General features: G+C 41.9%; 3 protein-coding genes across 6 annotated transcripts; 1 reads left to right on the top strand and 2 right to left on the bottom strand.

The window, feature by feature from the left end:
- The first annotated feature begins 694 nt into the window (after nucleotides 1–694).
- zgc:153704 (uncharacterized protein LOC767759 homolog) lies at nucleotides 695–3,331 on the top strand. Its single transcript, XM_012859890.3, has 6 exons — nucleotides 695–853; nucleotides 2,395–2,534; nucleotides 2,604–2,683; nucleotides 2,762–2,875; nucleotides 2,966–3,067; nucleotides 3,160–3,331. The coding sequence occupies exons 1-6, from the start codon at nucleotides 761–763 to the stop codon at nucleotides 3,177–3,179; spliced, it is 549 nt and encodes a 182-aa protein (XP_012715344.2). The 5' UTR covers nucleotides 695–760; the 3' UTR covers nucleotides 3,180–3,331.
- Nucleotides 3,327–15,904, bottom strand: LOC105919882 (zinc finger Y-chromosomal protein). 4 transcript variants are annotated; one of them, XM_036143172.1, is made up of 8 exons: nucleotides 15,542–15,904; nucleotides 11,955–12,051; nucleotides 11,306–11,371; nucleotides 11,063–11,191; nucleotides 10,377–10,526; nucleotides 8,886–9,014; nucleotides 8,571–8,714; nucleotides 3,327–5,981 (listed from the first exon to the last, which is right to left on the bottom strand). In XM_036143172.1, exons 2-8 carry the CDS (start codon nucleotides 12,019–12,021, stop codon nucleotides 4,672–4,674), a joined length of 1,995 nt encoding a protein of 664 aa, XP_035999065.1. In that variant the 5' UTR covers nucleotides 12,022–12,051; nucleotides 15,542–15,904; the 3' UTR covers nucleotides 3,327–4,671. The 4 variants fall into 4 exon arrangements, with proteins under 4 accessions (XP_035999065.1, XP_035999066.1, XP_035999064.1 ...); XM_036143173.1 differs by having other exon boundaries at nucleotides 11,063–11,170; XM_036143171.1 differs by having other exon boundaries at nucleotides 11,063–11,371; nucleotides 15,542–15,903.
- Nucleotides 15,905–18,726: 2,822 nt separating this feature from the next.
- LOC105919889 (diamine acetyltransferase 1) lies at nucleotides 18,727–20,130 on the bottom strand. The gene is made up of 6 exons (XM_012855335.3): nucleotides 19,852–20,130; nucleotides 19,708–19,759; nucleotides 19,509–19,589; nucleotides 19,328–19,429; nucleotides 19,176–19,216; nucleotides 18,727–19,046 (listed from the first exon to the last, which is right to left on the bottom strand). Exons 1-6 carry the CDS (start codon nucleotides 19,915–19,917, stop codon nucleotides 18,879–18,881), a joined length of 510 nt encoding a protein of 169 aa, XP_012710789.1. The 5' UTR covers nucleotides 19,918–20,130; the 3' UTR covers nucleotides 18,727–18,878.
- Nucleotides 20,131–21,466: the final 1,336 nt, after the last annotated feature.

Genomic DNA, 21,466 nt, shown 5'->3' with positions numbered 1-21,466 from the left:
GCCACAACACATCTTTGCATACATTACTTACATCCTTTTAACTAATAGAATGCTTTCACAATGATGCATTCTGTAATGATGTATTACTACAGCAGAAGCTAACATATTAAAGAGAATTCATGCTCTCTATATATATGATAAAAGGTATTTCTATTTTTTTAAAACCGTGATGTGGTTCTGATGATCTGAGAACAAAAAAAAAAAAGTAATGGAGGGGTACTCTTAGACTGGATTTTAACAGAAAAAGATAAACATTAAAGTTCCCCAGCTCTGCGCCTCAGCACGTGTTGAAGCATCATGATGTTTGTCTGCTTCACAACTGCTGACAGATGGGTTTGATTCTGTAGTCCCGGCCGCAGAAAGCACTGGAGTGCCCGCTGCAGCCTTGTTTACCACTTCTGGGGGCTGTTTTTCCACCTGTCAACTAAATAAATCCACTAAAAAGCACATCTGCTTTCCAACCGTGTGGAAATGGAAATGAACTTGTTGTTGCTTGAACGCCTCCGTCATCACGGCTGACTGGATCGCGCCCTGGCAGGCCCAAACCTCGGGGGCTGTGAATCTGCACACGAGTTCGCCTGAAGCGTCACGTGTTTGAACTCGGACCAACTTTTTGGGTTTGTGTGCGTGTGTGTGGCGGATGGAAGGGAGAGGGTGCACACACACACACCCCCTCTCCCCGCTATATAAGCAACGATCAGGCAGACCCTTCAACAACAGCCCTGCAGACCTTCATCCAGGCTCCCACTCTTCAGCAGCCATGACCCCACTGCTCGCCCTGCTGGGAGCGGCGCTCTGCTCCCTGACGGCGTCCGCCGAAGTCGTGCCTCTGGCGAATTTTGACTTACAGGCGGTGAGAAACTTTGCAGAATTAATGTGTTTTTAATACCGTTTTACACTCAGTAGGAATGCTTTTACATAAATCCTCTTAATGTTTCCCTGCGTATGGTCTGCAGTTTGATCTTCTGAGGGAAATGACAAATTTTATTTCTTTTTTTTTACCTTAGACACTGAAATACAATATTAGATTAGCTAATATTAGATGTAATATATAAATAAAACTGTCATATACTGTACTCATGAGGCAAGAAGATTAGTTTTACATAATGCTAGAGGTGACTTAAGAACAGCACCCTAAAAGTAAAACCTGATATTTAATATCACATTGAAACCTTCCAGATTTCTAGATGTATCTAAAATGTATAAACCGATTTATGACATCTATTACCAATGTAAAATGTAGCTCATAAAGTGATAATTTGATTTCCCCCATATATTTCATGGTCCTGTGCTGCATTGTGTTATGAACTAACGTCATCAGGGTGCCTTGCCCATGCGAGGCAGTGGGCGGGGCTACTGACTTTGTTGTCATTTTTCACTGCAGAAAAACAGCCATAATATAAATACTGAAATAGTTACATAAGGTATAAACATGCAGTACCTTTAAAATGACTATTTACATACTGTACATATTTTAGTGTAAAAAATACTTCTCAGATGTTTTGTTAGAATTTCAACAAAACCATTACATAGATTTATAAAATGCATTGCTTAACGTACATATGGGTAGAAACTGTCGCACAAATCATACATATGTATGTCCTCATTGGAATATTTGAATCATTGTGAACATCTCCATTCATTTGGATGCTTTGTAATCACAAAAATCACTAGATTATAGGGCACGGACAGCCGGGCATAAAGGGGCACTTAGTCTTATCGGACCAGCTCTGAATTACAACCCTGATCTCTGCAACTGGAACTTTCTTTTACCGGAGAGCCCAGTCCTTCAAACTACTGGTGTAAAAGACCAACTCGTCATTGGATTAAAAAAAAAAAAAAAAAAAAAGAAAAAAAAAAAAGTAAAACATCTCGAGGTGACACTGGATGAACTGTGCTTTTAATAACCGGCTTTTACCCATTTGTTCAGGGGCGGTTTTAGACAGGGGCCAACAGGGGCCAGGGCCCCTGTAGAACTATTCCTGGTCCCTGTTATGGCCCCTGTACTAAAGAAATGATATTAAATTTCTTAGGATGACAAATGCTGACAAAGATACCGTGACTGACTGGTCATTTGGATCAGTTGTATTTTTACGTCTATGGTTTTACCCTATAATAAAATAACAAAATAATTAAAAAATAAATATAAAAAATAACAATTAAAAAAAATGTAGCTGTTTCACATTAAGCTCCCGCCGTATTGAGAAAAGATCAGGGGTCTGCAACCTGCAGTTCCAGAGCCACAATTGGCTCTTTGGCTTACTTAATATATTAAATGATGAAATGTTGACCTGTTTAGGCTTTTATTCCCAATCTTTTATTCTGTGCCCGTGAAAAAACACTGGCCCCCCTGCTAAATTTGGTCTAGAACCACCACTGCATTTGTTCCCACAGATGGCAGGAAAGTGGTACCTGATCGGCTTCGCCACCAACGCCCAGTGGTTCGTCACCCGCAAAGCTACTATGAAAATGGGCACCGCCATGCTGACGCCTACCGCAGAGGGAGACCTGGACCTGTCCTACTCCAGCCTCAGGTGAGCGTGAGCGCGCAGACAGAGCTGAACTTAAAGAAAGATACATACTGAGCTTCATTTCCCCTGCAGCTCCGACGGTTCTTGCTGGAGGAAGAACAACGTGGCCAAGAAGACGGACGTGCCCGGGCAGTTCACCTACGTCTGTCAGCGTAAGTGCAGCGCACACGCAGCCGTACCGCGGGCGCTAGAGGTCAAAGGTCAACACCGGCCTCTTTGCTTTTCCTCAGGTTACGGCAGTGTGAACGACATGCGCGTGGTGGACGCCAAGTATGACGAGTACGCCCTGGTTCACACCACCAAAAAGAAGAACGGGGAGATCAGCACCGTCACCAAGCTCTACGGTAAAGCCCCCCCCCCCCCAGCGGGGTTACGTTTAATGCCGCCGTGCCTTCCTTTTAAACGCCAGATTCATCTTTCTGTGGCCTTTCCAGGCCGCGGAGAGGAAGTCGGCGCCAACGTGATGGAGAAATTCAGACAGCTCGCCTCGGAGGCCGGCACTCTGCCTGAAAATATCGTCTTCCTGCCTAAAAACGGTAACTTTCACGTCACCGCAGGCTGTTTTTTTTTGTACCCAGATAAATGAAAGGGATGCAGACGCTGATCTAATCTGTTTTGCTTTCCTCAGCCGAGTGCCCAGCTGCCTAATTCCCCTCATCTAGGTCATGGTGTGGGCGACGCGGGCCGCGGATCATTACCTTTGCTGTGGAAACGCTCATCTATCAAGGCTACAACTCAACTCTCCCCCCTCCCCTCCCTCTTGGCACCATGAGTGAATAAAAACGAGAAAACAGCTAAAATACTTTGCTTTATTTCTCTTTTTTTTAACAAATACGCAGACGCACATCCATAACAACACAGTTCGGATTTCCTTTTCATCGAGTGTTTTACATCTACACGCTTTGTACAGGTCTGTATACAAAACAATAATTTACGTCCCATAGAAGTCTAGTTACACTTAACTATACAACGAGTTGTAAGTGAAATAAATATAAAAAAAACAAAACAAAAAAAAACAGAAATGATCACAGGTGTTAAAAAGGATGTAAAAAGCCATAATACGCATACACCACCAGCACCTGGCGTCTGAAAGTTGCATCTAGAAAGATATACATTTTCCCTTTTTCTAAAATGGCAGAAGTACATCTGTTCAGTCCACAGTCCCACGTCTGCAGCACCGCGTGCGCTCAGCGAGTCCCCCGCGTCTGGACACGTCTCGCCCTTTCAGAAAAAAAAAAAAAAAAAAACGCCTTTGAAATTCCTGGAAATCGGCTGATTAAAATACTGTAATTTTGGGGCGCTTTTTTTTGTCTCCACTTGATCCAAGCGACTCGGCACGTTTACAGACACACAACGGAAAACGTCGGACAGAAAGTAAAGCGTCGATTGCGCGGCGATTTGTGTGATTAAGCGAACATAATACCTGTGTCCTTTTCTTCTAAATGTAAAGATTATCACCTGCAGCTCAGAATGATTCGTTTGTTATTGGGTGTTTTTTTTTTTAATAACCTTCTGTTTTTGTTGCCACAGCAAAAACCATTATGTTACAGATCGGTGGGATCAAAGCATCAGGAAGCACAACAAAGGGGGGTTTTATGGCCTTCCGTCTCTCTTTCACTCTCACACACACACACACATAATTTCACAAGTGCTACTGAGAACATGTGGCTAATCCATACCTCTGTCGGGTTAAAGCATATTTTAACAGAACGACGCAAACATATTAAAAAAAATTACACTTTGATTTTAAGACAAATAATTAGGACCGATCTGAACTGAGAACTGATTGCTACCTGTCAAATCCAAAAAGTGTGTGTCTACAAAAAAGACAAACCGCCATGCACACAGTCACCAGCAGGGGGACATGCAGTTTAAAAAGTGCAAGTCTGAAAGGTGGGGCTGAGGGGAGGAGGGGGGGGGGGGGTAACTCTGTCAGAGTTAATGGTATGTACATGAGTATACATCTGTGAAGAAACATGAGGCTGAGGATCAGAAAGAGCAAGAAAACAACAGCTTGGACTAAAGTAGAGCAAACGGGCCGCGCTGGTTCTGTGAGGGTGCGACCACTCGGAGGGGAGGGGGGGGGGCGTTTTTTTTGACATTGGTCTTTGTTCTGGCACAGTGTTGGGCTCGTTCAGAGTCACTCCGCCTGCACCACGTCCTTGTGGTGGCGCATGATATGCTGGTTCTTCTCCGAGGGCCGTCGGAAACCTTTGGAGCAGATCTCGCAGCGGTGCGGGTAGTCCTTCGTGTGGATGGAGATGACGTGGCGCTTGAAGCCCGACGCGTCGCCGGTGCTGTAGTCGCAGTACTGGCACTGGTAGATCCGTTTCTCCTTTTGTCCCTTGCCGATGACCACGGTCACGCTGCTGGCCAGGCTGGCCGCGCTGACCCGGGCGGGCGGGCCCGAGGCGCTCGCCCCCCCGGGGGCGGACTTTTTAGGCGGCGCGGCGGGAGCGTGCGCCTCTGTCCTTTTCCCCTCGCTCTTTTCGGGCGAGGCCTGCGGCTCCTTCGTGTGCACCGACAGGATGTGGCGGCTGAGGATGAAGGGGTCGGCGATTTTGAAGTTGCAGTGTCGGCACTGGTGGAGTTTCTTAGTGCGGTGGGAGACAGAGTGTTTCTTCAGTTCGGACGGCCGGTGGAAGCCCTTCCCGCACACGGCACATTTGTGCGGGTAGTCCTTGGTGTGAACGGATATGATGTGGCGCTTCAGGTCGCTGGAGTTCGAGCTTTTGTGATCACAGTGGGCACAATGGTGGGTCTTGTTCTCCTCGTGGGTCAGTCCGTGCTGCAGCAGCTCCTCCTCCTCGGCGAAGGTCTGGAAGCAGCGCTCGCACTTGTACGGCATCTCCTTGCTATGCTTCGTCTTGATGTGGGTTTTCAGGTTCGAGGAGTCGGCCGACTTGTAGTCGCAGTACATGCAGGAGTACGGCTTCTCGCCCGTGTGCGTGCGCATGTGTTTCTTCAGCTCCGACGGGTGCCGGAAGCCTTTGCCGCACTCCACGCAGATGTGGGGGAAACTTTTGCTGTGGACGGCCAACAAGTGTCGATTGAGCAGCCCCTGCTCGGCGGTTTCATAGTCACAAAACTTGCACTTGTGCATCTTGGTGGGCGGAGGCGGCGGCGGCGGCGGCTGGGCTTTGGGCTCCCGGTGGTGGTGCTGCAGCCGGTGGGAGAACAGCGCCCCCTGCTGGTGGAACTCCTTGCCGCACATCTCACACTCGAAGGGGGCTTTGCTGCTCAGGGCGTGGACCTCCATGTGATTGTGGAGGCTGGCCTTCTTGTTGGTGGTGAAGTCGCAGTCGGTGCACTGGTACTTCTTGCGGGTCAGGACGTCCTGGTGGTGATTCTTAGTGTGTCGCTTTAGGAATCCTCTCGACTTGAACTTCTTACCGCAGAGCATGCAAGGGTAGACCGTCAGCGGCTGGCCGTACGGGCCGATGATGATGGCTGGAAAGAAAAAGACAATAAAATGACAAAATGGTCAGGTGCCTGTTTGAAAAAGGACTTTTTTCCCCCCATTTTAGCTTCATTGTGATAGCAAAAATATATATATATTTTTTTTATACCCGTGAACTTTTTTTTAAACATTTTTACAATATATTCTATTGAGATTTATTGTAACGGACCAAAACACAAACGTTCATAAGTGAGCTTCCTCCCCGAGCTGTCTGCTCTGCTCCTGGGTCCTCGTGGTGCTGCTTGTTCTCTAATGTTCTCTAAGAAACCTCTGAGGCCCCCATAGAACCGCTGGATCCGTTTACACATGGGTGGAGGTTCAATTTACTAACTAGGTGATGTTTAAAGTCAGCTGTACAATTTTTCCACCACTTCACAGGTATAAACTACTTGGTTTTGATCTATCAAATAAATTCAAATCAATCAAGTTTTTGCTTCTATTGTCACAAAAGGTTCAAGTAATATCAACACTTTTGCAGGGCAACACATATATTTAAACATATACAATAAATTAGCAGTTTAATTTCAAAGAATAGTAAGTGACTAAAGAGAAGTGATAGCCTTTATAAAATTAAAGATAAGCTCCATCAATGCTAAATGGTTACAAGTAATTGTAAATGAAATATGTTTTTAAATCAATTAAAACTAAAAAAGGGACAGAAATGTTTAAGATCTGAATTACGACTACAAGAAACCACGATTTTCAAAATCAAATACAATTTCTGGTTTTGTTTTTCATATCATAAACTGTTTCCAAAAACGTTTTTTTTTTATGAAATTGTTAATTTAATCTTACAGGTGTTTTCCCAGACACGAGGTTCTCATCAGGCGCCATAGTCTCTGACACTATAAAGAGAATAAGCTAAAAATCCATGTTGTCCTCCATTGTTGATAAACTAATCTGCTGCTCTTTCAGAATTTGTGTTTGGACACCAAATCAATTTAATGCCGTTAGTCAGCTCCTCAGAAATACAAGGTGGATATTTAGGAGCCCGGTCCATGACTCGTCATCCTTTAAAAGGTTTCTTTATAGCTAAAACGGGATTTAATTTCAGCATCGATGTTAAACTTGCAGCATGTTGAGAAAACATGAAACTGTGATCCATTTCTCTACATTAACTGGGATCAATCCACTTTTCTTCATTCCCATCTTTCTCACGTCGCCAGCACCTAAAGTTTAGCGTCTCGACACTAGATCAGGTGTCTGCGTATGAGAGTCCATCGAACTGACCAAATAGATCAGCGGCATCCTCCTGAAACGTTACAGCCAACCAGATTTTACTTCACATTGAAATAATGATTTGCGTTGATGTAAGTGCAGCTCTACTGGAGATTGTTGAAAACCGCTGCACCCGTGCATCAGTCTGCACAGTTATTGTTGACACTGTGCTAGTTTCATAAGCCAATTTTTCCTACTGCAAAGTATGCATGTGCTTTTCCTTTTTGCAACAAATTACAGTAATAATCTTTTTTTTTTTTTTTTTTCATTGCAACTTTGTATGTGCCAACGAAATGTGTCCTCTGAATTTACCACCATGCAGGCGCTGGGGAGCATTCTGGGACCAAGGATCTTGCTCAAGGACCCAGTGGTAGCCCCCTGATCTAACCACTAGTCCACCAATTTTCAATTTATAGCATTCATTCCATGCCGCTTAATGTAAACATGTCAGCCGTAATTCCTCTCTTGAAACACTTTAGCACTGAACAGCGTGCCGTTATAAGAAATAAAGGAAACGTCCTGTCATTGGTGGAGTGTTATTTTACCTTGGGTTTTGGTAATCGAATCACTTCAGGAATCATTTCAGTCCCACTATTTCTAATAAAAGAAGAGATTTTAAGATATGCATGTATCTAAAAATAGTTGACAACTTTGAACTGACTGTTTATTTTACTTAGAAATGTTATTTTTTTAATAGCCTAGTCGACAAAAGAGCTGAGGAAAAAATACATAAATAAATAAATGAACTAGGCTGCCAACTTCCATTGCTAAAAGTATGCAGAAGTAGGGCTGGTATAGAAAAGAAGCATATGGATAAAATAGAAATATTGATTGATATCGATAATTATCAAAAAAAATTCAAAACATATATTTAAATGTGCAGCCCTAGCCATTTAATGCTGTTGCTTAGCGACCCGTTTTTAGATACAGAACACAAACCCTGAATTCAAAACTCAACCCTTTATTCAACCAACTTTTTACCAAACTGCAAGTTTCAAAAAAAGAAAAACATTCTCTGAGCTCTTTGAGTGGGGCGGAGATTGATGTTCCTGGGTCTGTGATTGGTTGGGAGGATGTAATGACTGTAGTATTTACCTACACGATAGGCAAAAATGCAAAAGGAAGGAAAACTGTTCTTCTATTGAACTTTTTATTATACCTTTTCTATTCCTATCACACCACACATCCGTTGATCAATATATATTGTTACTGAATTAGGGGTTTGTATTTTCAGTTCAGACTTTACTGTTTGCCAATTGAGATTACTGTAATTCTCAATTTAACAGAGAAAGCAAAAGTTTAAATAGCAAAATAAGTATAAATGAGAAGCCAGGGCAATATAAAGATGTTTCCTCCCGTACCTGTCTGGACCTGCCGATGTTCTGATCGTCTCTTATTCTTGTTGCGTTGCCGATTGATTTCATCCACCCCGTCTGACTCGTCGATGTGCAGCAGTGCGCTGGCTGCGCCGTTCCGGTTTTCACAGCCTTCGCTGTCCTCCACGCCTGAGGGAAACAACAAAACTTGTTTTACATAAAACCAATCCTGTGAGACACGCAGAGTAAAGGGTCCCGTCTTTGTTCTTTTGCTAAACTAAAAACACAAAAGTACTGTCCATAAATATCTGGCAAGCTTCTACTTCAGCAATTCACGCTCACTTGATCCAGAAGGCTCACCGTGGTTTCCTTGATTGTGGTGAGAATCCCCGACAGACATGTAAACCATCTTCTCTCTGAGTGTTTGGCCCGTAGATTCTGCTAGTGCGACGCTCTCCGCGTCTCCATCACTGATGTCAACCGACTCTCCTGCAGAAAGAAATATGCCGGCTGTTAGTTTCATTTGGTGATTTAATGCAATTTTCTACATAATGTTACTTTTAAAGAATACTCTCACAATTGCAGTATTTTTCGGACTATAAGGCGCACTTAAAATCCTTAAATTCTCTCAAAAATGGATGGTACGCCTTATAATCCGGTGAGCCTTATACATGTTTACCGTTTCCTGTGCTTACTGACTGATTTTATGTGGTAAAATGTGCTCAAAAATCTGTTAAAATGTGTAAGTACGACTTTGGTTAGCAACAAAGCCCCTCCGCTCAATGGATATTCAGAGCATTACGGTACACTGTGTCACTACCTGACCGGCCCCCCTGAGCTGTCTACAAGACTGCCTGACTGTAATGTCTAAACTAGAAGAGCATTCATGTAAGGCAGCCTGGAGTATGCGCTAACAACAATAAACAATGTAAGTTAATTCATTACGAAAGTTATGTTTATTTGGACCTCAGTTAGAGACAGGGCAGTGTCGTCCAACTACTCTGTCCCCCTCAACAGAGACGGATAGCTTTCCCTCTCAGGAGAGAGACGTGTTAAGGAGGAAACACATCGGACGGGTTGCAAAGCAGCCTACGCGCCTCATATGCTTAGGTTAGCTTTCCATTTTAACCGGTCAATAAATGTACACCAGAAGCGTAATGCCACGCGACGCGTAAATCAGACTGAAGTTCTCATTTCAGACGCATATATGCTTCTATTTGGCAGGGAATAAACAGGAAAACATCCGGAAGTATCCCAAAATAAGAGTTGTCAAGAATAAAGCACCATGGATGATGTAGTTGTAACAAACTAACAAACTAAAATATGCAATTTCTAATCAGATATGGTCAAGACACGGACTTTTAGATAAGATATAATACTGATAATTTAATACCATACCCATATATTACTGGTAATTTTTTCCTTTCTTTAATTACATACCCATGACAAAAGTTCTCCTCTCTGCTGAATCACACAGCTGTGTACTTTGCAGCGTCTGGTGTAAATTTACTCTTTTAAAAACACGGCCGTAAACCGCTCCGTTTGTTACGCGGCCAGGGTATTTCCTCCTTAAAGTGACCAGATTTGATTCCTTTAATGAAATCTATTAAGCACAGAATCTCCGCCTGGGGTTGGTTTGTTTTGTCTGAACTGCAACGCCGACGGGGGGTGGGGAAGGTGCGTTCGGCAAACCTATTCTATGTCGGGACAGCGCCAGGACCGGGTAATTACCTCTTGTGCTCTTGTGAGGGGCGGAGTGTAACAAAGACACACAGACACGTTAATTCACGGCGCGCCTTATGGTCCGAAAAATACGGTAATAAAGTAAACAGCAACAAAATAAGTTCATACCCATGTCGTCCTCTCCTGAATCAGCCTTGAAGATGTACACCTTTATCACCTCTTGTCCATCTTCATCCTTCTCCACTTCCTGATCCTCCACGGCTCCTTCCACGGTTACCTCAGTTCCGTCCTCAGACACCATTTTTCCAGCTTCGTCCACTAGTTGCATAACAGATACATAACGCATTAATGCAATAGAAATCTTTTGCACATTGATATCAGTTATGTTGTTCCTGTTCCCAACAGAGTCAAAAATGAAACAGAGGGAGCCTAAATAAGTAAAACAGAACCCAAAAAAAAAAAAAAAAACGTGATGCTCGCCGACTAAACAATGATCGCAATCGGACAATTTTCCACCAACATTATGTGATCGGCAGGTTAAATTCTGAAAAACCTTTTAACTTGTTTGTTAAACCTTCATCACTGACCAGTTAGGGTTAAAAAAATCTAAAGATAAAGGAAATATGATTTGATGTGTAAATGGGAGCAAGTTCTTAATTTATTTTATTTTCTGTTAAACTGGAACGACAACCTTTATCCAGGAACATTTTCCTTTAGGGTCATCGTTTAAATTTCATTAAAGTGTGAATAAAAACAACCTAAATTGGGATTTATCGGGTCAGAAAAGAAATGGCTCCAACACCCGACGTCGAAGTGGAACCTCTAATAAAGGGAACGCAGAGCAGCGAACTTACAGGATATCATAAGGTAATCTCCACAGCCATCTTGGTCGTCATCCTGCTGCTCTGGGTCCAGCCCATCTTCCGGGATGTCTCCCATGGCAACGCCTTCCTCTTCGCCCTCTAGAGCCATCACACAGGTTTCTACAGCAACATCTTCATCTTCATGCACATACTCAGAAACCACATCTTCAACTGCATCCTGGATGACTAGCTCCTCTGGGGCAAACCTGTGAACTGCCATGCCTTCGCCCTCACCTTCTGACACCAACACAGTCTCTTGAAGCTCCACAACAAACTCCTGCCCACCGGCACCACCGTCATCTGAAAAAGGAGAGCCAGGCGACAGTTAAAGGCCCACGTTCTCACGCGACAAAGTCCGGGGCCACAACAAAAGATCGAGAGCCGACACTCACAAAATACTTTATTTACCGTATTTTCCGGACTATAAGTCGCAGTTTGTTTCATAGTTTGGCCGGGGGTGCGACTTATGTGTGAAGTTATTTCACACAATTCTGTCGGGATTCAGAAAGGCTGGAATAATTGGAACTGCGTCTCACAATGAATCAGACGTAAGCGACTTAGAACCGGAAGTGCCGCGTCTTCTACCTCCGGAGTTAACGGAGTTATTTGAAAGTGACACCGAGGATGAAGATTTCACTGGATTTTAGCTATTTGGAGTGACACGGGCGCTTTGGTTAACTTCTTCGCATGTTATTTATGCTAAAGTTGTTGCCTCCGTTCTATTTTTATTTAAAATTGCCTTTCAAGATGACATGTCTGTTCTTGATGTTGGATATTATCAAATAAATTTCCCCCAAAAATGCGACTTATACTCCAGTGCGACTTATAGTCCGGAAAATACGGTAATCATAAACTTATAATAAAAACAAGAACGTCTTCTTACCCGATCCGTGTATTATTATTTTAGGCTCTTCAGCATGGATTGCAAGCCTGGTGACATCCTCATCCATTGTCCCCGTACTGCATTTGTTACTGAGGAGCTGAAAGTGAAACATACCAACGGTTAGGTTTCAGCTGGAAAAAGATGTGTCGCTGAACAAAAGACTAACGCAAAAATGTAAACCAGTGGTCAACAAACACTTATTTGACAGGATCAGAAGAGCCTTTGGAGAAAAAAAAATAAAAAATCTGTCTGCCACAGCATCCTTTTTGCATCTCGTTTCTTTACTTTATTGAAACGGATTCACGCAAACGAACAAGTAAAACCTATAATAAAACCAACTGGTTTAATTACATTATATTAGTAAGTTCAGAACTGTGTTACAGCTCTAAGTACAGAAAGTGAAGTTGAACAAAAAGAAACATGAGGCACAAATCCAAGGTCACCAGTGAGAAGTTGAAACAACCTAGCAAGATTTGAATGCGACTTGTTTGTTTGAGGCTTTGAATCAAGTTTTGCATGATGGAAAACTTTTATCAGACGCCCGACGAGTTAAAATGCAGCGCAGGACCTTCATCCTGCAACAGCATGTGGCTTTGCATTTCTAATGACTTAAGAAACCATTAATAAACAATCAATAGTTGATTTGATTTACTTAAAAACTAAAAAATATACGCCGCTTTGTCATGCATATGATCATAGATGTACTCATAATAATCTACTCTATTTATATGAGCCACCCTGATTGTTTAAAGTTATTCCAACAGTAGACCCTGCGTCTGTTTATAAAACAGCTTGATTAAACCAACAGAGACAGTCAGATCATTATTTGCCACTGCTTGACGTTTGACCGGTGCAGTTTACAGAAACTCCTTGGAGCCCAAACTATGAAGCAAGATTCTTATCTCGTTAATAGGCAAGTCTTAGGTTCAGTGACAGTCAGCATGATCCTAGATTTTGTGTATTTTGCCACCTTTAGGTAGAACCCTAATTTACATTTATCATATATTGGGCATAAGTTATGTTTCAACATAAAGCCTAAACAACAAAAGACTGTAAAAACACCACCGGACCACCAACTGGATACTAAACGCAGTGAAGAAAAGACGTTTCCACTCCCCTCTATTTGATTTTTACTGAGAAGCATCTGTATGGTTAGGATCTCAGGAGAACTCAATGCAACGTAGTCTACAACAAAAAAATGTTTACTTACATTTTAAAATGCAATTAGGAACAAAAGACGATTTTTTTTTTTAAATGCTCAATGTACCACTAAAATGTTTTTTTATAACAGTGTAGTAGAATATTTAAGCAACAGACTGCATTCACAACACTGTTATAGTTACTGTTATAGACACTTTGTATCCAGTCTATAAAACCAGAATCATGGATGAATTAAAACGCTGACGTTTTAAAACATACTCAGTTGATCGAATGTCTTGCAAAGACAAAATTGGAGCAGGACTACATCTGAACGAGAATTATAGACGACTGACAGGAGGACATCCACTGGACATCCTTCTGGTCTGGATAACCAACAACTTCTCCAGATCCAGGCATCAAAGCCAGATCGTGTTTACCCAGCCCCCCCAAAAAAACCAATTATGAGAACGCAGCCCACAAATGTATAGCATCCAAAAATAACACGCTACCGAATATTGTATCTGAGTCCCTAGTGATTTTAACATGGCAAACATGTCATGGTTGGCGAATGAAACCCACAGTCAATGGAAACAGGATGTAGGATAAAATCTTCAAATAACATGCATAAAACATTCTTTTTTATTTATATATATATATATATATATATATATATATATATATATATATATATATATATATATATATATATATATATATATATATTCAACTTCAAATGTCCTCTTAATACTCAGAAACCAGGAGAAGTAAACTGATACACCACGGAAAAAAAGCAACAGCTAAAAGAGTGAAGAGACCTGAGCAGTTTTACTTACGGCGTAAAAAACTAGCCACACAGCACAGAAAGTAAAGAGAATACACCATGATAAACGTCGGATCTGGGAACGTTTCAGTGACACAGACGAACATCACTCTCTCTGCTTCAGAGGTACATCTTATTAAATTAAAAATGTGTGCGGAAAAACAAGGAACCTAATGGAAAGTGACCCCCCCCCCCCAAAAGGTCAAAATTCTGTCATTGCTTTCCATTCTTTGTTTATAAAACACCGTCAAAGACTCCAGCGTTGCTTTCTTTCGGTTTCAGTTGCTCATAAAAAGTACTGAGTTGAAGGTAAACCCGTTAGCATCTAACGCCACAAAAGCAAACAATGAAATTAAATAAATAATCGCAATTACAACTCGTCCAGCACACCTTTGTGTTAAGAAATGTTGCTGTTCAGGGCTGTAAATTTGGCACCCACAATAAAAGAAAGAATAAAACTGCTTGACACATCGCAATGAGAAGACCAAACATTTTAGCTGCAAAAAAAAAAAAAAAAGGTGAGCTAGTGGACAGGTCAGAATGATCACTCCTTTCCCCCAGAGTCAATATTCACCAAGGCGACCCTCACAGCCTGAGGGGTAATGTTTTCAACACTGGGAAGAAGATCACGTGTGATAGAAATCTGCCCAGAGTCACACACACACACACACACAAAAAAGGAAGAAGCAGAGATGTAAACACACAAAAAAACAAACAAAAAAACGGTGAAGCTGAGGTGCCTCTGAATGTACGTACCATCCCCCACCTCTAGGTGGGCAAAAAAAAAAAAAAAAAAAAGATGACAACGGTGTGCAGACAGAGAGCCACACAACAGGGGCATCCCTCCGCTTCAGCGATGCCAACATCGTTCATTAAAACCCGCGCGACTGATTGGGTTGACTTCATCAATCCCGCGCGTGAGTCCAAGCCAAACACAAAGCCAAGGCGAGGTGAACACAGAGGCAATGTGTCAACCTGACCACCGGAGTAACATTTAACACTGATTTGAAAATGCAAAAGTCCGGCTGTCAAAAGATAAAGCTCTGATTCAGGGGGAGCTGACCGCGGCGACGTGCCGGCACCACGGCAGAAGCGCCACAGACACATCCCGTTAGCTGTCCGCGGGTTTGTTTCTGCAGAGGTGTGCAGCTAGCCAGAGGAGTGCTAAACACACCTTTTCTACAACCGCCGCTCGAACACACAAGCGTCCGCCATTTTGTTAGCCTTGTGTCTGAGCGCGAGCTAACTTTACGCTTAATAAAATGTCTCGTTAACGAACGAATTATGGCAATTTAGCTTCGGGTCCGTGGGGCTCGACAGCTTTAGAGCTAACTGTGTGAATTAAAGTCCAGCAAGCGGGAAAAACGGCGAGTACAGACACTGTTTACTTTCGGCGAGGTGGCTAACTAGCCTCCTAGCTAACAACACAGGCCCGGTTCACCCGATCACGGCCTCAATTAGGCCCGGGCCTGAAAGGAAGAGGCCCAACCCCGAGCGGCCTCGCTCCTGCATCAAATAATTTCACCAAAAATATTGAATGCAAACAGACAGAAACAGCCCCGAACGCGCACCGGTGAAGACATCGCTCTGACAGGAGGCGCCCCAGGAGCCCCAAAAAGCCGCGTACCAGATTTATGCTGCAGGGATGGCCTCTGTCCGCTCCACGGCTTCCCAGGCCGCCTGGTTCCCCCAGACTCGGGCTGGATTCAGTCGGGAATTTTGTGTGATTTGGGCGGGCCGGGAACGAGCAGAGAAGGAGGGGTGAGGGGGTTGTTTCTGGAACACCGCTGAAAAACGAAGCAGGACGTCTGGAGCCAGACCCGTGTCCTGCTACAGCCCCCCGCTTCTCCAGCTCCGAGGCCGCCGTCAGCACGACACGTCACAGCCCGAGAGCGGCAGGAAAATGCGGAAGAGTAGAGGTGGAAATCACCCGAAAGCTACCAAAAAGGCCATGATGTGAAGACCTCTGTTTGCTGGCTTGTGACAGAACTTCGCCGTGATGTTTTCTTTAGTATGAAACCAAAAGCGACTGAAGCTTGGATGCAGCTATTCTACTTTAACCAAACCACAGCGGGACACACAATGGCGACTTAAACCACAAGTTTTACTGAGGGTGGAAAAAAAAAAAACTTTTAAATTACTGCTGACAGCTTTTCAATGGAAGCACCTCTCACTCACTGTGGCTATTTCACATTTCATACTTCTTCCAGCAGATGTATTTTATTTATATCTAATAAACTGTATAATATCTGTATATCTAATAAATAGATAGACAGCGTCTGTAAACACTTTTTTTTATCTAGCCACAAATTCCCAATAGGATTTGGGCCTAGACTTTGACTGGGCCATTCATAGCGACACGAAAATTGGTCTAAACTGGTGGCTCTTAAGTGTTGTATAAAAGGTACCACCTCAGTAAATACCAGAAATACCATAATCATGGTAGACATTTTAAAACAGTATTGCAACATTTTATCGTTTTGACATATATATATATATATATATATATATATATATATATATATATATATATATATATATATATATATATATATACACATCTTTGTCCAACCTTATACATGTTTGAATATCGACTCATTTTATTTCTACGGTTAATTTACATTCCTGTTGTAAGCAAAACAATAGGTAGAAGGAAAACAGCGGATTTTTTTTTTTTTTTTTTTTTTTTTTTTCAAAAATCAGCATATGTAGACGAGGTTACTCGGTCATAACCAGTTTGTGAGCTTCTTGCGATCCTTCTTTTCTTTCAAGTCATCAAGCTGGCGCTATATTTCAGCCTACAAGAGTTTTGAGACAGTGTCATCAGAAAATTGTTGTTCTGTTATGAATAAGTCTTTTTGGCATTACACAGCTCATATGAAAGAATGAGAATTTGTTTTGAAAGGTTTTGTTTCAGATTATTCTCAACTATTTTATTTACATAGTTATTTCACTGGCTCATAGAAGCAGTGCAAATATACAAGATACACTAACAACAAACAACTATGTATGAGGTAATACAGTTGATAAAGCTATTACAAGATATTTTTTAAATGACTGATAAAGGATTGGTTTCCTCAAACTTTGAAGAATCTCCTTGGTCCTTTAATATTGTTATTAACATCAGATAGTTGTGAATAATAGGCTCTGATCAAAGTAACCCAAGAGCCATCACATTAGTCACTGTATGAAATTACAGGTGCTGGTCATATAATTAGAATATCATCAAAAGGTTTATTATTTTCATTAATTCCATTCAAAAAGTGAAATTATATTTATTTATTTCACACACACTAATATATTTCCAGTGTTCAAAATGTGATGGTTATAACTGACAACTAATGAAAACCCAAAATTCAGTCTCAGAAAATTAGAATATTGTGAAAAGGTCCAATATTGAAGACACCCAGTGCCACATTCTAATCAGCTAATTAACTCAAAACACCAGCAAAGGCCTTTAAATGGTCTCTCAGTCTAGTTCTGCAGCTGGAGTCAGAGCTTCAAGAACCACCAGACAGACGTCTGCAGGACAGGTTTCAGCCGTCGCATTCCTTTAATCAAGCCACTCTGGAACCAGAGACAGCGTCAGGAGTGTCTCATCTGGGCTAAAGACAAAAAGGACTGGATGCTGCTGAGTGGTCCAAAGTTTGGTTCTCTGATCAAATTAAATTACGCATTTCCTTTGGAAATCAAGGTCCCAGAGTCTGGAGGAAGAGAGGAGAGGCACAGAATTGACGTTGCTGGAGGTCCACTGTAAAGTTTCCACAGTCACTGATGGTTTGCAGTAATCCAGAGAAAAGGAACCCCTACTAAGTATTGAGTGCTGTACATGCTCATACTTTTCAGTTGGCCAACATTACTGGAAATGTTTTGTATTGGTCTTTGTAATATTCTATATATTTTACATTTTAGGGTGAAGCGCAGTGCAATCCCACAGAGAACAGAAAAAAAATCTCCCTAATCTAATCAACATGTAGAGGGCACCAGCTCCTCATCCATCCATTGTTTATACCTGTGAATCCACATCTCCAGCAGTCATTCTTTGAGAGACAGAATACAGACCCTGGACAAGTGACCAGAGATACACAGAACAAGGAAGCCAGCGTACCCAGAAAGAACACACACATGTAAACTCCATCTAGAAAGATTGGAAGGATTTGAACCCAGGATCTTCATGCTGCAAGGCAGCAGGATAGAAATCCTGTTCAAGGGACAGCTGACAGATAATTTCTTATCAAGCCAACTAACCACTCAACATCATCTGGTTTCAAAAAGATGGCGCTCCACATTTAAAAACAGAAATGTAAGATTTTTTTATTGTTTACATTTTTTCACGGACAAGAGTTTAAACTGTGACAGTTTGATAGTGGGTGGTGGTGGTTGTTTCACTCCTAAAGTGTGTTTGATATCAACTACGACACATCAGGGAGTTTTACTGTATAACAGAAAACAGTTATTTCTGACAAGAGCATATTATGTATTACATTTTTTTTATTGATCTTTCAAATTTAGAACTTTTTTTTTTTTTTTTACAATATCAGTAAGCATTTAACAATGAAACTGAAAGCTTCCTCTGCTGATCTTTTTTAATACAGTTTGACTTACATAATTGTTACAACCTGTTCATTGTTCACAACCGTTTTAGTCTGAAAGGTTTAAAGTTGCTTGTATTTAAGGATTTTAATTTTGTTTTTCAGTTTTTAGCCAATTCGTATGAATAAGATTACTTCTTAAACACTTGGGTTAAATAAAACTTGACCGACTTCAAGTAATTTGTTCTTCATACAGTCCTGAAATTATTAATTTTTTTTATTAGTAAGAGGTCTGACAGTTAATCTGCTTAATTTACTGTGTGAATGAGGTAGACCAGGTTATGGTCAAAGATACAAAAATATTAAAACTGTGCAAAAAATATTGTTATTGGAATCCCCAGAATTCTTTGTAAATGATCAGTGCATTTCATTTCATTTTGCAGTCATCTTCAGCAGGCCCTCCTTTTGGATCTCAAAGAGACGCCAGCCCTCCTCCGAGGACAGGTCCGCTGCGCCCCGTCTCTTGTAGAACTCGATAGACTGCTTGTTGTTTTCTGCTACGATGAAATGCATACTGCTACAGCGGGTCTTTACAGCAGTCTGGAAGAAAGGTGGTTCAGAAAACATCCGTTTAAAAAACAAGCACCTATGCGGGTAGCTGATCACACCTGAAATCCATGCAAATTGTGTGATCGGATAAGCTGTAATTGCACATAAAGTTTCAAGCACCTCACTCAGCACCTTCAGGATTTGTGAACCGATGCCAAGGCCTGGTGAAACATTAAACAGGAAAAGCAATTACAACAGTTTTTGCCAATGTTGCATCACATCTGTAAATGATCACCCTTTAGCACCCCAGCTGAACTGATCAACAACTTTACCTCGAAACTCCTGCATGACATAGAAATCTTCCAAATAGAGAAGCTTTCCAATCCACGGGTCATATGTGAAGTAGTACATTGCAAAGCCAATCACAGAAAACCCTTGATAAAAGAAACCAGACGTTATAGGCTTGATTTGTATGTAAATTATCTTATAATATGAGGTGAGATAGGATTTTACCTTCAGAGCTCTGATCTTGTGGGACTTCGGCAACCAAGCAGTGGTAGAATGGATGATCCCCAAAGCCATCTTCAAGCAAATCTAAATAAAAGGAGGAAACTGGCATTAAAGGACACATTTTTTTTTAACGACACATTTTCATTTACAAATAGATGTCGCTGAATATTTAGCTTGGCATAAATAAGCTAATGCACAGCACCTTTCTCAGTGAGCACCACCTTCTCCTCCATCTCTTCGAATTTAGCAAGTTCCTGCAATCCACAAAGAAATGCTTCACATTTGTCTTTGGACTGGTGGTAAAAAAAAAAAAAAAGAAGATGTTGCAGATGAGAAAGTATTTTACCTTTATGAGTCGCAAGATATCTGATACATCCTTTGGTCCGGCTGATCGCAACACAAAATTGGCCATTTTCTCTTTTTCCCCTTTTTCCCTTTGCTTACCAGTCCTCTGAATGTGAACAGGAGCAAAATTTGTTTCTTCATTCGCTCCTCAGGAGTTTCCCCCCCGGCAAAGAAAAACTAGCGCATACAGCTTCGCATACGCCACTCGCAGAGTCGTGCAGCGGCTGCAGAAGCCTCCCCTTTATGCATCCCTCAAAGAGACACGCCTGGCTGTAAATCCGACGCACTGACGTATGTCCCTTTACTTTTCATCGCGGGAGCTGCTTATCTCAGTGTTGATCACTGTTCTTCATCTGAATGCTGATCAGAAGCAAAATATTAACCAGCACGACAACAAGCACTTTAGTGCGCACAAACATGCCAGATCTGACCTGACAGTCAAAACACAAATTTTTGCTTTTGCCGACAGCTGTGGCTTGCATTACTTAAAGCAATGGGGTTTCTGCAGGTGGTAACTGGAATATGAATAACTTCCTCTTTAAGAAAGTTGGGCAGTAGTGCCAAGGAAGTCATTTCTCTCATTTATGGCTTGCAGACAGTTCAAGGTGCACTTGTATTGCGAGGGTTGTATTCAATCCGGTAAAGAACATTGTCAGAACGTTGAATAGATGATGGAGAAAACAGTCAGTGGGTGCTCATCATTTGTCATGGATGTCCTGTGCGACTGATATAACAGTTGGGGTAATTCATATGGTGGTAACGATTTAAGTAAGTAAATCTGATCAGAACCTAATGAGTTTGAGCTTTGTCTGTGCACACTAAACCGGGCATGATCTCTGTGAGTGTTTCTGATTACTGGCTGACACTGGTTATTCCTCACCGGACTGAACACATACTTAAAACCTACATTTAGGGCATCTGATTTGACCAGACACTGTTCCCAATGCAATATTATGTCAGTGTTTGGGTAAAATTCAATTCAGTTTTATTCATATAGCGCTAATTAATCTACAACTCGTCATCTCAAGACACTTTAGAAAGTCAAATTCAATCAAATCATACAGATTGGTCAAAAAGTTTCCCGTCTAAGGAAGCCCAGCAGGATTGCATCGAGTCTTGACAGTGCAGCATTCACTGCACTGTCCATGGCTTTGAAGCAATCCCTCATACTGAGCATGCATGTAAAAGAAAGGAAGGTCTTCATGTGCTGGGTCTCAAGCAACATAGTATATCATGGAAATATGTACAAAAAAAGCACAAAAAATATTAAATGAGTAAATATTACAAATATTCTTTAATTCGCCTTTTATTGCTAGTGAGGACTTTGTTGCTGCTGGGTGACTTCACATTATCTGGGCTGATTTGTTGCCCGGGTGATCCCTCCCCGGTGGAGGTGATGACCAATGGGAAGAGTTTCCCTCTTAAGTGGAGGGCAAAGCGTTTGGGGAGGTCCCACAAAGCTTGCATGAACAATCCGAGTGCATTACATCATCAACTATTCAAAATAAGGGTGCAACGCTGAAATATAATCTAACATTGAACATCTGCTGGTTAATAAATATGCAGCATGAAATGAATCATTCTGCAGGTTACGTTTACTTTATTCACTATGTAGG

The sequence above is a fragment of the Fundulus heteroclitus genome, chromosome 11 (genome assembly GCF_011125445.2).
Source record: "Fundulus heteroclitus isolate FHET01 chromosome 11, MU-UCD_Fhet_4.1, whole genome shotgun sequence".
NCBI lineage: Eukaryota > Metazoa > Chordata > Actinopteri > Cyprinodontiformes > Fundulidae > Fundulus > Fundulus heteroclitus.
This window is presented reverse-complemented; position numbering and strand designations above follow the sequence as displayed.

What these genes read in the sequence shown, in the direction of transcription:
- zgc:153704 (XM_012859890.3), top strand. Translation starts at nt 761, where the DNA reads ATGACCCCACTGCTCGCCCTGCTGGGAGCGGCGCTCTGCTCCCTGACG. An exon ending in CTGTCCTACTCCAGCCTCAG is followed by an intron (nt 2,535 to 2,603) that starts GTGAGCGTGAGC and finishes TTTCCCCTGCAG; the next exon opens with CTCCGACGGTTCTTGCTGGA. An exon ending in CGTCTTCCTGCCTAAAAACG is followed by an intron (nt 3,068 to 3,159) that starts GTAACTTTCACG and finishes TGCTTTCCTCAG; the next exon opens with CCGAGTGCCCAGCTGCCTAA.
- LOC105919882 (XM_036143171.1), bottom strand. Translation starts at nt 12,021, where the DNA reads ATGGATGAGGATGTCACCAGGCTTGCAATCCATGCTGAAGAGCCTAAA. An exon ending in AGATTACCTTATGATATCCT is followed by an intron (nt 10,527 to 11,062) that starts GTAAGTTCGCTG and finishes TTATGCAACTAG; the next exon opens with TGGACGAAGCTGGAAAAATG. An exon ending in ACATCGGCAGGTCCAGACAG is followed by an intron (nt 5,982 to 8,570) that starts GTACGGGAGGAA and finishes TTTTCTTTCCAG; the next exon opens with CCATCATCATCGGCCCGTAC.
- LOC105919889 (XM_012855335.3), bottom strand. Translation starts at nt 19,917, where the DNA reads ATGGCCAATTTTGTGTTGCGATCAGCCGGACCAAAGGATGTATCAGAT. An exon ending in ATATCTTGCGACTCATAAAG is followed by an intron (nt 19,760 to 19,851) that starts GTAAAATACTTT and finishes TGTGGATTGCAG; the next exon opens with GAACTTGCTAAATTCGAAGA. An exon ending in TGTCATGCAGGAGTTTCGAG is followed by an intron (nt 19,217 to 19,327) that starts GTAAAGTTGTTG and finishes ATGTTTCACCAG; the next exon opens with GCCTTGGCATCGGTTCACAA.